Source organism: Desmodus rotundus, chromosome 5, assembly GCF_022682495.2.
Source record: "Desmodus rotundus isolate HL8 chromosome 5, HLdesRot8A.1, whole genome shotgun sequence".
NCBI lineage: Eukaryota > Metazoa > Chordata > Mammalia > Chiroptera > Phyllostomidae > Desmodus > Desmodus rotundus.
In genome coordinates, this window is record NC_071391.1 from 30,617,466 (window position 1) to 30,631,218 (window position 13,753).

The 13,753-nt window shown below is 42.0% G+C and overlaps 1 protein-coding gene across 2 annotated transcripts in view; it reads right to left on the reverse strand.

Annotated features, from left to right (window-relative positions):
• Nucleotides 1-13,753, reverse strand: part of NELL1 (neural EGFL like 1) — a 716,398-nt gene that overhangs the window by 277,022 nt on the left and 425,623 nt on the right. For both annotated transcript variants that reach the window (XM_024558788.4, XM_024558787.4), the window contains exon 14: nucleotides 3,674-3,796. In XM_024558788.4, coding sequence (XP_024414556.2) covers nucleotides 3,674-3,796 — 123 coding nt within the window. The remainder of the gene's footprint in view (nucleotides 1-3,673; nucleotides 3,797-13,753) is intronic.

The window sequence follows — 13,753 nt, forward strand, 5'->3', positions numbered from 1 at the left end:
TAGCCAGGGAAGAAGAAGTGAAAGCAGAAATGGACAAGGAAAGGGGTGGCAAACAGGGAAAAAAGATAAAGGAAAAGGAAAGGAGGGTGAGGAGGGAAGAAACCAAAGACAGTCACACTAACTGGGTTAAATCAGATTTAACTATGTCTTATTCTAATTTCACCTGTGACGTAGAATAATGCTGTCGACTTCCCACGGCTATGGTGGGAACTAAATGAGATGCAAGAGCACTCCCAGCAAGGTGTCCTAGTCATATGTACTTGTGACTGTGGTTGAAGCTGGACCGGTATTTTCCATCCACATGAGAAAATCTAAGAAGTCCTACATGGGCATCCACCACTAGGAAAGCCCGTTTGAGGGAAGTCACACCAATTAGTATTGTTTGAGAAACCACTGTATTGTTTGGAGTTTGCTTGTTAACAGAAATGGGAACGGTGTTTATTTCTATCAGACATAGTCAATCCTACTGACAAGACCATGTCTAGAGATCCTCTTACACATGAGGGAGGAGGAGGAGGAGGAGGAGGAGGAGGGGACTTAGTTCAAGTTGTCTGGTGATCCTTGTCCACCACCATCTGCAAATGTTTCCGTTGTAGGTGGAAATGGGGACTATAAAATGTGTGCCCTGACACGGACACAAACTGGGGTACAGGCAAACCTCAGAGACAGTGCAGATTAGGTTCCAGACCATTGTAATAAAACGAGTATTGCCCCTAAACAAGCAAGTATCTCAATGAAGTATCTCAATCATTTTGCAGGTGGAGGGTTTTTTTTTTTCCCCAGTTTCTTAAAATTGCAACATGAAGCTCAGAAAAGCACAGGGCAATTAAATGAGGTCTCACTGTACTTCAGTCAGAAAGCGGAGCCTCCAGCGAATCATGAACTGCCTCCTCCTTCTTCGTCCTTGTACCGCTAACAAACCATCTTTGCTCTTTCTTTATAGCATTCGATAGTTTAAAACACATTGGTACCTATTCCTTTAATAATCCTTTGCAATAACATTGTAGGATAAACACAGAAGGTGGTATTCAGCCAACTTCACTATGTAAAAATATAGAAGTTACAACTCACCAATGATGAAATCAGGTCTAAACCTCGGCCCTCCAGCCTGCGCCTCCAGTTCTCCAACTACATGGCACTGCCTCCCCAAGCAACACGCATAAAACATGGGGTCCTCCCCGCCTTATTGAGGTCAACATAATTGACCATGAGAATCACTGTAGGAAAATGATTTTCCCTAACTCATAAGTTCCCAGCAAAGATGTATTTCCAGAGTCTGTGGACACCAGGAACATGATGTGAACTCATATTTTTTCCACAGTTGGACCTTCAAATTCCACGAAGGTGAAGCGACCACTTATCACAACGGCATGAGAGAGCTTAGCAAACACGAACTCCCTGAACTACTGCAATTAATATTATTTGACAAGGCCACATAATTCTGAGAAAAACACATTAAAATCAAGCCCCTGAGTTGCTCCTCAGATTTACAGACGCGGGAACCAGCAACGGCTTTAGTAATCCAGGGAGCTCCATGAATGTGTGTGTTTTCTTTGGTTTCGCCGTGGAAATAGCTGCCGCCGCCTTTTTAAAAAGCTAAGCACTAGTTTATTTGTCTCGTGGGACTTAGAAAACACACAAATAGTACATGTATAAATTCCCATTACAAGAGAGGCAAACAATATTGAATTCATAGCAATAAGTGAATGCTATTTTACACACATACACCCCCCAAGGGGAAGACGATGAATGCATTTCTAGTTTCTATGCATTTACATAAATATGTATATAGACATTTCAAAATAATGAAATAGATGTGTGAGGATGCTATCTGTATTATCCTGTGACTTGACTTTATTTTTCTTTCCTTTTTCTCAAAAGTCTGTCTTGGCAGTCCCCAGTGTGCATGCGTATGAGTTCATGCCATGTGCGCAGATGCTCACCTAGAGTTTCAAACCACTCCGCTCCACTCCGTGAAAGGATGGGCCAAATAAATCAAATCACTCCATTAGTGATGACCATTTGGGCAGTTTCTGGGTTTTGACGAAGGCACACAATGCTGCAAAAACACCATTGTATGTGCACACCCCAAGCACGCGCTTTTCCAGGCACATTTCAAGAGGTAACATCAGTGGAATCAAGAGAATTCCTACACTACTCTTCAGATTTATAAATATGCGTAGATTTTGTCAAATTGCCATTAGGAAGTTTCACCAATTTACACTAAGCCGTGTGTGAGGCTGTTTACCCCAAGATCACCAATAAAACAAAATCAATCTTCTAAAATCATCCCTCCATCCAACGCATAACTACGGCAACTTACTCCTTGTACATTATCTGTGCCTCGTCATCGCATGTCACCTCTGCAGAGCAGCAATTTTCCACCTTTTCCGTCTCATGGCACACATTAATTACTAAAATTCTGTGGCTCACCAAAAAATATATATCTTTTGCCAATCTCACAAAAAATTAATTTTGATCCATCCACACTGGACACATTGCTAACGTTGGCTGTTGTCACTTTTTTATTTGACAGTCTAAGGGAACGAGGTTCAGTGTCCTTGTCTAAATAGTCAGGTGTCGCATGTTGTAAAAATTCTTGCGGCACACCAGTGTGCCACGACACAGTGGTTGAAAACCGCTGGGACAGAGCATAATGTGCTGTGTGTCCTTGGGCAGGGTACTCTGCCTTTCTGTGCCCCAGCTTTGTCACCTCTGATATGAGGGTGATAATGATACCTAACTCAAAGAGTTATTTCCTGGCATTTTTTGGTACATTTGCATCTTTCCAACGTGATTGTGTCTCCTTCCTCTTTGGTTGATTCGGTCAGTTAACCCATATTTAATGAGGGCCTATAATATGTCGGCACCATGCTAGTGGCTGGGGACAGAGCATGGGGACAAGAAAAAGTGGTCGCTCTCATGGAGCTTCCACCCCAGTGGGGAGGACAATACAAAAACACATAAATGTATGACGTTCTATCAGGTTGTGTTAGTGAAGAAAAATAAAGTAGGCACAGAGCTAAGAGGCAATAGGGGTGTTGTTTTAAACAGAATGGTCAAAGAAAGTTTCTGTGATGAGGGGACACTGAGAGAAATGAGCATTGAGGCCAAAGGGGACAACAAGCACAAAATCCTGCGACGGGAATGCAGTTGGCATGTTCAAGGAATAATGTGAAAAGGGATGAGAAAGGAGGGGGAGAGAAAAGAGAGAGGCCAGCTGAGAGGAGCCAGGGACCCAATGCTGAACCAAAAGGAAGAATCTGAATTTTATACCAAATGCTGACCTGCTACAAACACAGACAGCAGCTGTAACTCTAGGCTTCCTCCCCCTGCAGACCCCTTGAGTGTGACCACGAGAAGGACCCACTTGCCCTCAGAGGCAATCAGCACACCCTTCACAAACTCAGGCCAAGAGGCCAAGCTGAACAGAGTCATCATGTTGTATAGCCATGGCCCTGACCCCACGTGTGCCTTCTTCATTTGACCCAGAAGCTACACTCAAAGCATTTTTCTTCTTCTCTGATGCACAGTGCTCTTGCCAGTGGACAGGCCAGGGACAGAAACCCTGACCGTGCTCAGGCACCAGACGGGTGGAAGTGGCCTGCCACATGAGAACGCAGGGCCCAGGCAGGGTGGCAGCCCACGGCGCACCCTAGGGCAGCAAGCTTACCTCTGCAGATGGTCCCGTTCCCCACGTAGCCCGGTTTGCAGGTGCAGCTGTGCCCACGGACAGTGTTGGTGCAGATGGCATTCTCATCACAGTTGTGCTGCCCACCGCCACACTCGTCATGCTCTGTTTACAGGGTGAAAGAGAGAGACACCTTTTCTTAACTTGGAATCGCTGCTGTGAAAGAAACTGAGTGGGCACTCCCCAAACAGGAATGGCAGTGACCACCAGCATGTACTGGGGCGTTACGGCATGCCCGACAGTTCCTATGCCTGACGGGTTGAAATCTCAACAGCTCTAAAGGACGGCTGTTATTGTCGCCACTTTGCAGGTAAAGTAGTGAGTGTCAGAGAAGTTGGGTAACCTATGCAAGTCACAGGTCTGATACATGCTTCTCACAGGACATTGCTTCTTTCACACTCTGCAAAGGTTTCTGCAGAGGCTCCAAGGCAGTGTTTCTCCACAAGGGGCAATTTGGGGTCCTCTCCACCCCCTGAAACATTTGACAGTGCCTGAAATATTTTTATTATCATGATTTGTGATCGAGGATGCCACTAAAATCTAGTGGAAGAAGCCCAGGGACACTGCTAAGCATCTCACAGCGCACAGGACAGCCCACCGCTGGCATTCATTAGCACACAATAGCAATGGTGCCGAAGTTGGGAAATCCTTCCTCTAGGGTTAGAAAAAGCAAAACACAGACCTACATGAGAGATTTGATGGCTTCTTTTGAACAAAGAGAGTGAAACTGAAAAAGGAAGACAGTTACACAGCCTGGCAAAGGAGCACTGACCGACGAATATTTTCAAAGAACTGGTCCTGGGCACGGGCCAGGCCGGCCAGCACGGGGCTGTGCTCTGAGCAGAGAAGTGATTTACTCACAAGACACTTTAAGGGCTCTCAGCAGTTTAACTCTAATTTTCCAGAGATCCCGTTTACATACGGCTCAGAATTTCACCTCTGGGCTGAATGTAGAGTAATGTGGTTACATACAGAGGGGGCAAAAGTAGGTTTGGAGTTGTTCCTGTGCAACACACAATAACTAATAAATAATACTACGAGAATAAACTCTTTCACATATTCACAACCGTAAACCTACTTTTCTCCCACCTTGTATATTCAAACAGTGGTGACATCCTTGATCCCCAAGATGTGGGGGGAAAGAATCCAACACTACAAAAGGGACTGAAAGTTTCCAAGTTAGAAATCAAGATTTCACAGATAACTATACTTTCTACTCATAATAAGGACATTTAAAGTCATCTAAGTAAATAAACAATATGAGAAACTTTGTCCTTTAATCCCTTTAACATCTGCTAGGATAACTTTTTAGAAATTTTAAGAAGAAAAGTCAAGTAGGGTTATTCAATCATAAAAGATTACAAAATGAGAATTGAAATCCCAGCTAAAAACCCCAAAGAAATAACACTAATTGAACGCAACCAAAAATTCAATACAGTTTGTTAACTATTGTGTTCTATTAGACCAATGTAGCAACCAGTGAAAATACCATCTGTCTTCATTAATTTTTACTCTAAATTCTCTACAAGAGACCCAGAATGAGAAAGGTTAAGTTCTACAAAGTACAGCTGTTTTAGTCACCCACATGCAATTACTCTAAAGCACACACACAACCCTTACATATGTCTCCCACCTTCTCCCCTTTACCACCCCAGCCCCCACCCCCACCTTCACCATGTGGCCTGTGTGCACGGGCTATGCACATAGGCATGTATGTTCTTTGGCTCATCTCTTCCAGTCCCTCCCCTTTCTGACATATGCCGGTCTGTTCCATGTGTCCATGCCTCTGGTTCTATTTTGTTCATTGGATTCCACACAGAAGTGAGACACACATGACTCTTGATTTAACACCTTGGATTTTTCCCAAGAAAACTCTTCTTCAGGCCCTAAGACCCGCCCAGGTTGTCAGTGAGAAACATGCACAGGTTAGCTCGCAGTGAGAGGGGGAGAGAAGATTTATGAGGACACCTCCAGTCTGTGCTGTGGTCATCTCCAGCACACTCGGAAAATAGTGTAACGCTGTGGGTGTCTCATCAAATGTACAGACCTATCAAGCACCTGGTATGGGCAGGTGCAAGCCCAGATGATTTTAGGGATGAAAAAATTCTAAGAACATAGACTTCGATTCCAAAAGCTTTCCCACTCCTTATTTCAATTCACTTAATATATAATTATTAGTGTCTGCACTGGGAATACAAAAGTTAAATAGATGTGATCTCAGCTCAAATGGACATTTTAATAGGGGCCACCAGACGGCAATATGTAACAGAGGGTGGAGAGATAAGAGTTATAAGTAGGTGATCTTACACTTTATCATACAAACAAAACACACTTTACAGTGAAAGGGGGTGTTCTGCTAATAATTATGCTGGGAGAAGAGGTGTAACTCAGAGTGACCTACGCCAGCCTGCAAGTGTGGACATGCCGGATGGGGAGAACAAAAACCCACTAAGAGTTCATCGCAGGAAAGAATTTTCTGCTAATCAGGAGAAGCCTTCTTGTAAAACATACTGTTGAACTAGTCTTTAAAAAATGGTCCTAATTTTTTTAGCCAAAATTGTTTATGAAGGTAACTCCAGGAAAAAGAAAAAAAAAGTGTGAAGCAAGGCATCGTTTTATGTAACTTTCCAAAAGTTTGGGCCATCCTTACCTACCTGATGGTCTTTTTTCAGCTTTGCTGAGGCATGATTGATGAATAAAATTCTAAGATATTTACAGTGTACAGTGTGATGATTTGATATATGCATACCTTGTGAAAGGATCCTCCCCATTGAGTTCATTAACACCTGTACTTGACCTTATCTCCTAATATTATTAAAGCAAACCCTCTTCTCCAATGAGGTGGCCTCATCACTGCCCGGCAAAGGCATGAATTCAGTCCTATTTTGTCACGTTGTTTCCCTGACTCAAAACAGGCTCTCCCAATGCAGCTGCAGTGCCTGTGCCCCTGCCCAGCTTCACACACTGCTCCACACCCACGCTCTTACCATGAAGCTTTCTTCACCTGCTCTTCAAACCATATGAATTTTGCCCGTCTTGAAACTTTTATTAAGGTTAGTGTCTTTACCTCTTTGTAGGCAATCACATCACAATATGTCATGATATTTATGTTTCATCATCTATGTCTTATTAACTAAGTAATTTTGAAGAGAGGAATTATAGTGTATTTCCTATAACCCTGACATTGCCTAATGTTTTCTACAACCACCACTCCTTCATGCAATGGTATTGAGCCTAGAGAGCACCAAGCATCGCACCAAGCATTGTGTACATGTCACTTAATTATCCCAGCAGTCATATGAAGTTAAGTTGGCTCATTTTACAACGAAGCAACTGAGACCACAAAGAAAAAAAAAGGCATTAAACAACCTGCATAGGATCACAAAACTAGTAAGTGGAGGACCTCGGATTTGTGACTCTAGACATCGGGGTGACGACCGCATCCCTGAGCAGCGGGAAGCAATTTGGCTGTGGCTGAAGCTAAGCCAAGACCCATGGGAGGGATTCCATAACGCCAAAAATGAAGACTGGGTTTTTTCCTATACTGGTCCAAAATTCCCATGTAAGAACTGACCTATCCACAAAGGGCACTTGCTAGCTACCTGAACTTGAGTCACTCAGCCAGTCTATGTCTTAGTTTCGTAATATGTACAGTGTGGATAGTAATAGAGCCCATCTGCTAGGGTGGTTGTGAGGATTAAATTAACTACTGCAGGTGAAGTACGTATCGCAGCACATTGCGACTAGGAAGTGCTCCATTAGTATAATCTATCTGATTGTCACTGTTACTATTGCTACTACCACCAGTAGTAGTACTACTTCTACTACTACTAGTACTGCTATTACCATTACTACTGCAATTACTTGTGAGCACACACAGTTATTGGTTGGTGGTAAAAACAAATTAAGAAAACTTTCTCTTTCTGTTATAGGCTGGTAGTTCAGGCAGAGAGGCTGTGAATGGAAAGGCTTTTGAAGGTGAATTAGAATACCTCTCCGAAGATCTGAAGAAGTATTTGCTTAGACTCACTATGGACACCAAGAAAGAAGACTATGGGTTGCAAAGGTGAAAGACGTATGTTCGGATTGCGGATGTGTGGCCTGAGTTTGATTATCGTATACTTGGAGCGCCACACCTCTCAGGACAGAGGGTAATGATGACGATCATTATCATCACGCTGGCTAATATTTATTGCGCACTCACGAGCGCTGTCATAGTGCTTTCTCCTTCCCCTTTTCTCTTTCCAGAATAGCTCTGACGGACTCGAACTAATCCACCTCTGTAACACAGTAATCAATTGTAATCAATAGCCATTGTCAATGAACACATTGTTCTTCTTAGAAAACTAATCAGGACCCAAACAAGCTACTGAAACAGTCGATTCAGCTGTGGCTGCAAAGGCCTCGTGTTCAGGGTCTTGCTGGCTTGTGGCTTCACTCCGTTCAAAGAAATCTCTTATGTTTTACAAAATTGTTACAATAACCTCACTGGGATATGCCAAGCAGGTCTTATCAGTCGTATTTTACAGGTGGAGAAATTGGGGTTTGGAGTTCATCAAAGAGGCTTTTCCTGTATGTACACAGATAGTGAGTTTTGCATCTGGAACTAAAACACCCACATCCTCATTCCTTCTCCTGCATGCTTTCCAAAATCCCACCTTCTTTTGTGATAAAAAGATTTCTACAATATTGACCACTGTGTAGGTAGTATTTACTTAAAAAAATAATTACAGACTTGAAGTTGCAAAAGTAGAAGAAAGAGTCCATGGCGTTCTTCACGCAGCTTCCCTCAATACCATCTCTCACAGCTGTAGTCCAATATCAAAACCAGAAAACTGACGCTGGTACATTACTGTGAACTCGTCCACAGACCTAATTCAGTTTACACCATTTCTTCAACTTCATTCATTGTGCGTGTGTGTGTGTATTTATGTGTATAGTTGTAAGCAATGTTACCTACATGTAAATGTGTGGAACACCAACACAATCATGCTACCCCTTTGTGTTTGCACCTCCTCCCCATTCCCCTGCACTCATCACCCCCAATCCCTGCTGCTGTCAACTATGAATATGCTCTGTACAAGTTTGAAAATGTTATATAAGTGGAATTACACAGTAAGTAAATTCTGAGGTTGACTGTTTGCACTAAGCATAAGGCCCCTAATTCCGTCCAGATTGCTGTATGTGTCCATGGTTTATCCTTTTTCATGCTGAGTAGTATTCCATTGTACAGATATATCAGTTTGTTCAACCATTCACACATTGAAGGATACTGGGATTGCTTCCTGTACTTTGCTATTGTGAATAGAGTTGCTGCGATCATCTATGTACAGGGTTTTATGTGAACGTGTATTTTCATTTCTCTGGAGAAAATGTCCAAGCTGTGACTACAGGGTCATCTGATAAGTGCATGTTTTGTTTTGTAAGAAACTGCCAGAGGGTCTTTCAGAATGGCTGGACCACTTTACATTCCCATCGGCATTGTATGAGTTTCTCCACATCATTGCCAGCACTTGGTATTGTCACTTTTTAAATTTAGTCATGCATGTGTGTGTGTGTGTGTGTGTGTGTTATGATGCTGTCCTGTGATCTTAATTGGCATTTTGCTAATAGCTAATGATGTTGACCATCTTTCCACGTGTTCATTTGCTATATTTGCTATCTACATCTTTTCCTTGGTGAGATAGCTGTTTATGTCTTTTGCTCGTTTTATAATTTATTTTTTTCTGTTGAGTTTTAAGAACCCTTTATATACTCTAAATATAAGGCTTTGTTGCATATGCTGTTTGCACTTATTTTCTCACAATCTAAGTTTGTATTTTTATCCTCTTAGCTGTCTTTCACAAGTAAAATGTTTTACTTTTGATTAAATTCAATCTATCTACTTTAAATTTTATGGAAGGTACTTTTAATGTCATATCTAAGAACTCTTAGTATAAATCTAGGTCTCAAAGATTTTTCTCCTATTTTCCCTAACACTTTTGTTGAAAAGGCAATTTTCCTCCATTGAATTGCTTTTGTGTCTTTGTCAACAACCAATTGGTTACGTTTGAGTTGCTCTGGTTCTAAATCCTCTCCTCTTCCATTGATCTATGTGTCTATTCCTTTGACAGTAACACAGTCTTGATTACTTTAGGCATATAGAAAGCCTTCGTTCCACATAGTCTTCTTTTTCAAGATTGTTTTTGTTCTAGTTCCTCTGCATTTTTACATAAATTTTAGATTAAGCTTGTCCACTTCTATAAAAAGTCCTATAGGGATTTTAACAGGAATTGTATTAAACATACAGACCAATTTGTGGAGAACTGAAATCTTCGTTACAGTGAGCCTGCCCATCCACGAACACTATTTACTTGTTCTTTGATCTTTTCATCAGTGTTTTATAATATTCAGCATACAAATACTATACATGTTTTATTAGATTTATAACTAGGCATTTCATTTTACTTTGGAGCAACTATATATTATGTTTGTAATTTTGGTTTCTACACATCATTTGCTAGTATGTAATAACAAAATTGATTTTTTGTGTTTATTTTATACCTTGAGACCCGGTTGAACTTATTCAGTATTGTTTTGTAGATGCCTCAGAAATGTCTGCATAGATAAATTATACCTCCTGTAAAAAGGACTAGGTTTGTTTCTTCCTTTCCAATGTGGATGCTTTATTCCCTTCCGCCGGCGTGTTGCACTGGGTGAGATTTCCAGTGCTAGGCTGTGCAGGAGTGCTGAGAGCTGACAACACTGGTGTGGTATCAATCTTAGGATAAAGCAATCGGTCTTGCACCATTCGGTGCACTGTTGGCTCCATCTCATACCGCCTGTCAACGCTGGGTGGAGGTGGAGGTTCAGCTCCCTGCTGGGACCCACTGACAGTGAAGTTGGGGGAGAGTAGAGTGCTGGTTAGCTTTGCATTGCACTGTCCATGTGTATGGGTGCAGTGGAGGCAGAGCTCCATGCTGGCCCCTCCGACGTTTGTACGGAGATGGAGTCAGAGTACCGCCTGCCTCTGCCAAGCAGGTTCTCCACCAATATATGACTAAAGTAGGGCAGGTCTTTCCAAAAAGGTTTTCTGCTACCTTAGGCCCCCCTTCTCCTAGTTCTTCCCCTAGGAGGAGTGGAGCTGGAGGCTCTTGGAGCTTTTCCTCTCCATGCCTGTTGCCGGTTTCAGGCTGCAGTCTTCTTTAGCTCCCCATGGAGATATATGAGAGGCAAAAAGGAAAAGGGGGGCTCACGCCTTCTTGTTCCTCAAGGCCAAATTTCCTCAGCAGTTGACCTTCTTCTTTTCATCTTTCAGAGTCTTCCTGGATTATTTGTTGTGTTATATCCCAGAGATTTTTAGCTGCAAGAGGAAGGACCTGGGAGGAATGGAGCTAACCCATCTTGCCCAGACCCAAAAGTCTTTAGTATCTTTAATTGTATTTTTTAAAGACTTTATTTATTACTCTTAGAGAGAAGGGAAGGGAGCAGAAAGAGAGGGAGACAAACATCAATGTATGAGAGAAACATCCATCAGCTGCTTCCCGCAAGCCCCCAACTGGGGACCAAACCCACAACCCAGGCACCTGCTCTGACCGGGAATCAAACTGGCAACATTTTGGTTTGCAGAACAATGCCCAACCCACTAAGTCACCCCAGTCAGAACTTTAGTGTATTTAATTTTAAAGAAACTAGTCACTTTCCTTCTCTACTTTTCTTAACAGCACTAATAATTAAGATTTTTTCATAAACACACTATAAATACATTTATGAATTTAGTACATTTATTGAGCAAATATTATGAGCTAGATGCTGCTGTAAAGGTTTATACCATTTATATGGGCTAAATATTATTATCATTCATATTTTTAAGCGAGGAACTAGCCACAGAGTTTGTGAGTGGCCCAGTGTTACAGTGTGGTAGATTTAAACCCAGGCATTCAAACCATGCGGAAGAACTAGAGCCATGTGGTTTTAGTCATTCTTGAAATCTCATAATCTCTCATAATCAACCCATCACCAAGGCTTGTTGATTTTTCTTCCTAAGTATTCTTCAAACTCGCCCCTATGTCTGCGTTTCCTCCACCCTCACCTGTGCCACCATCACCTCCCCCACCTCTAAGCTGCCACCACTGTGCTGGCTGCTTCGCCTCTCAGTGGATCCCTCACGTGCATTACTGCCCCTTGGGTTTACTCTTCGTACTGCCCTCAGAGTGATTTTTCAGGAATTCAAATGGGATCATCCTGCCATCCTTCCTAAAACTCTTCTGTTACTTCCCATTGGTCTCAGAATGCGGATATACATTTTCAATATGACCTCCAGGGTCCATCACAGCCTAACCCCCACCTAACGACCGCAGTTCATGTTCACTTTTGCCTGCTCCGCCCTCTCCACACTGTCTTTATCTCCTTGAGGAACAGGACCTTGTTCTCTTGGCTCACGGGCACTTTTACATGATCTTCCCTCTCTGCTTGCTTATCTTTGGTAACTCAACTGTCTCCTCAGAGAAAGCACTGATTTCCTTGAGAAGTTTCCCTGTGACATACTCGTATAACACCCAGCACCTCTCCTTCAAAGGGCTAATCACAGTTATAATTTTATGTTTATTCGTGTGTTTTATTAATGTTTATCTGCTATACTGGAACACAAATGAAGACAGAAAATACTACGCCTTTCACTTCTTTATTCCTCGGCTCCAGCAAAGGTTATGGAACCTAGAAAGTGCCTAATACAAGTACCTGTTTATAAAAGGAAGGACATAGGAAAGGAGGGAGGGAGGAGGGAAGACAGCAACAGAAAAAGGGGGACGGCAGAACAAAGACTGTAAAGGAGAGTGTTATTGTCTTTGGCACTAAAAGCTGCAGAAGGTCAAGGAGAATTAAGACAGGAAAACGGCAATTGAATCAGGGAGCTACAGGAAGCAGAAGAAAAGAGCTTGTAAGTGAAACATAATTAAGTAATGCTACGTTGATACATTTATTTATCACAGTGACTTTGTGAGAGGCTGAGAACAGGGTATGTCAGGGACCCTGTTTGAGGCAGGGCATTTGTCTCACAAAGAATTGCCAGACACACTCCCTGGACTCGGAGAAAAATACTTGCAAAGCACATATCTTAATAGTGACTTGAATCCAATATATATAAAGAACTTTACAACCCAGTCACAAAAAGATGATTCAATTGGAAAATAGAAGAAGCATTTAAATACATTTCTCCAAAGAAGATACACAAATCACTAAGATGTGCATGAAAAGGTGCTCAGCATCTTCAGTAACCAGGGAACCCCAACAACACCACTTCCACCCACTGGAATGGCTATCACCAAAATGACAGACAGTAAGTGTTTATGGTAATGTGGCGAAACCGAATCCCTTGTGCATCGTTACTGGGAACGTAAAGTGTTTGGGAATTAATTCGGCAGTTCTGCACACTATTCAACACGGGGTTACCACATTTTTCAGCAATTCTACTCCTCGGTATATACCCAAGAGAAATAAAAACACATGTCCACACAAAGACTTGAATACAAATGTTCACATCAGCATTATTCACAACAGCCAAACTGTGGAAACAACCCAAATGTGCATCGGCTGATGAATGAATGCATCAAGAAAATGTGGTACCACCATATAATGTAATATTATTCATAGACATAAAAACCAGAATGAAGCGCTGCTACGTACTACATACAACATGAGTCATGGATTAACCTCAAAAACATTTTACTAAATGAATGAACTTGGCCACAAAAGACCACATGTTACATGATCCCATTTACATAAAATGTCTAGAATAGGCAAATCTGTGGAGAGTGAGTACCTAGGGCTAAGCTGGGGGGAACGGGGTAGGACTGTTCATGGGTACCAGTTTTGTCCCTGGGATGATGAAAATTTCTAAAATTAGATTATCAAAATGGTTATACAACTCTGAAAATATATTTAAGACCACTGAATTATATACTTTAAATAGGTGAACTTTATGCTACCTAAGTCATATCTCAATAAAGCTTTTTAAATTATTAAGGAGAAAGTTCTCAAATAAGTCAAGACATTTATGTCTGTGCCCATGTTCCAAGACAGGCG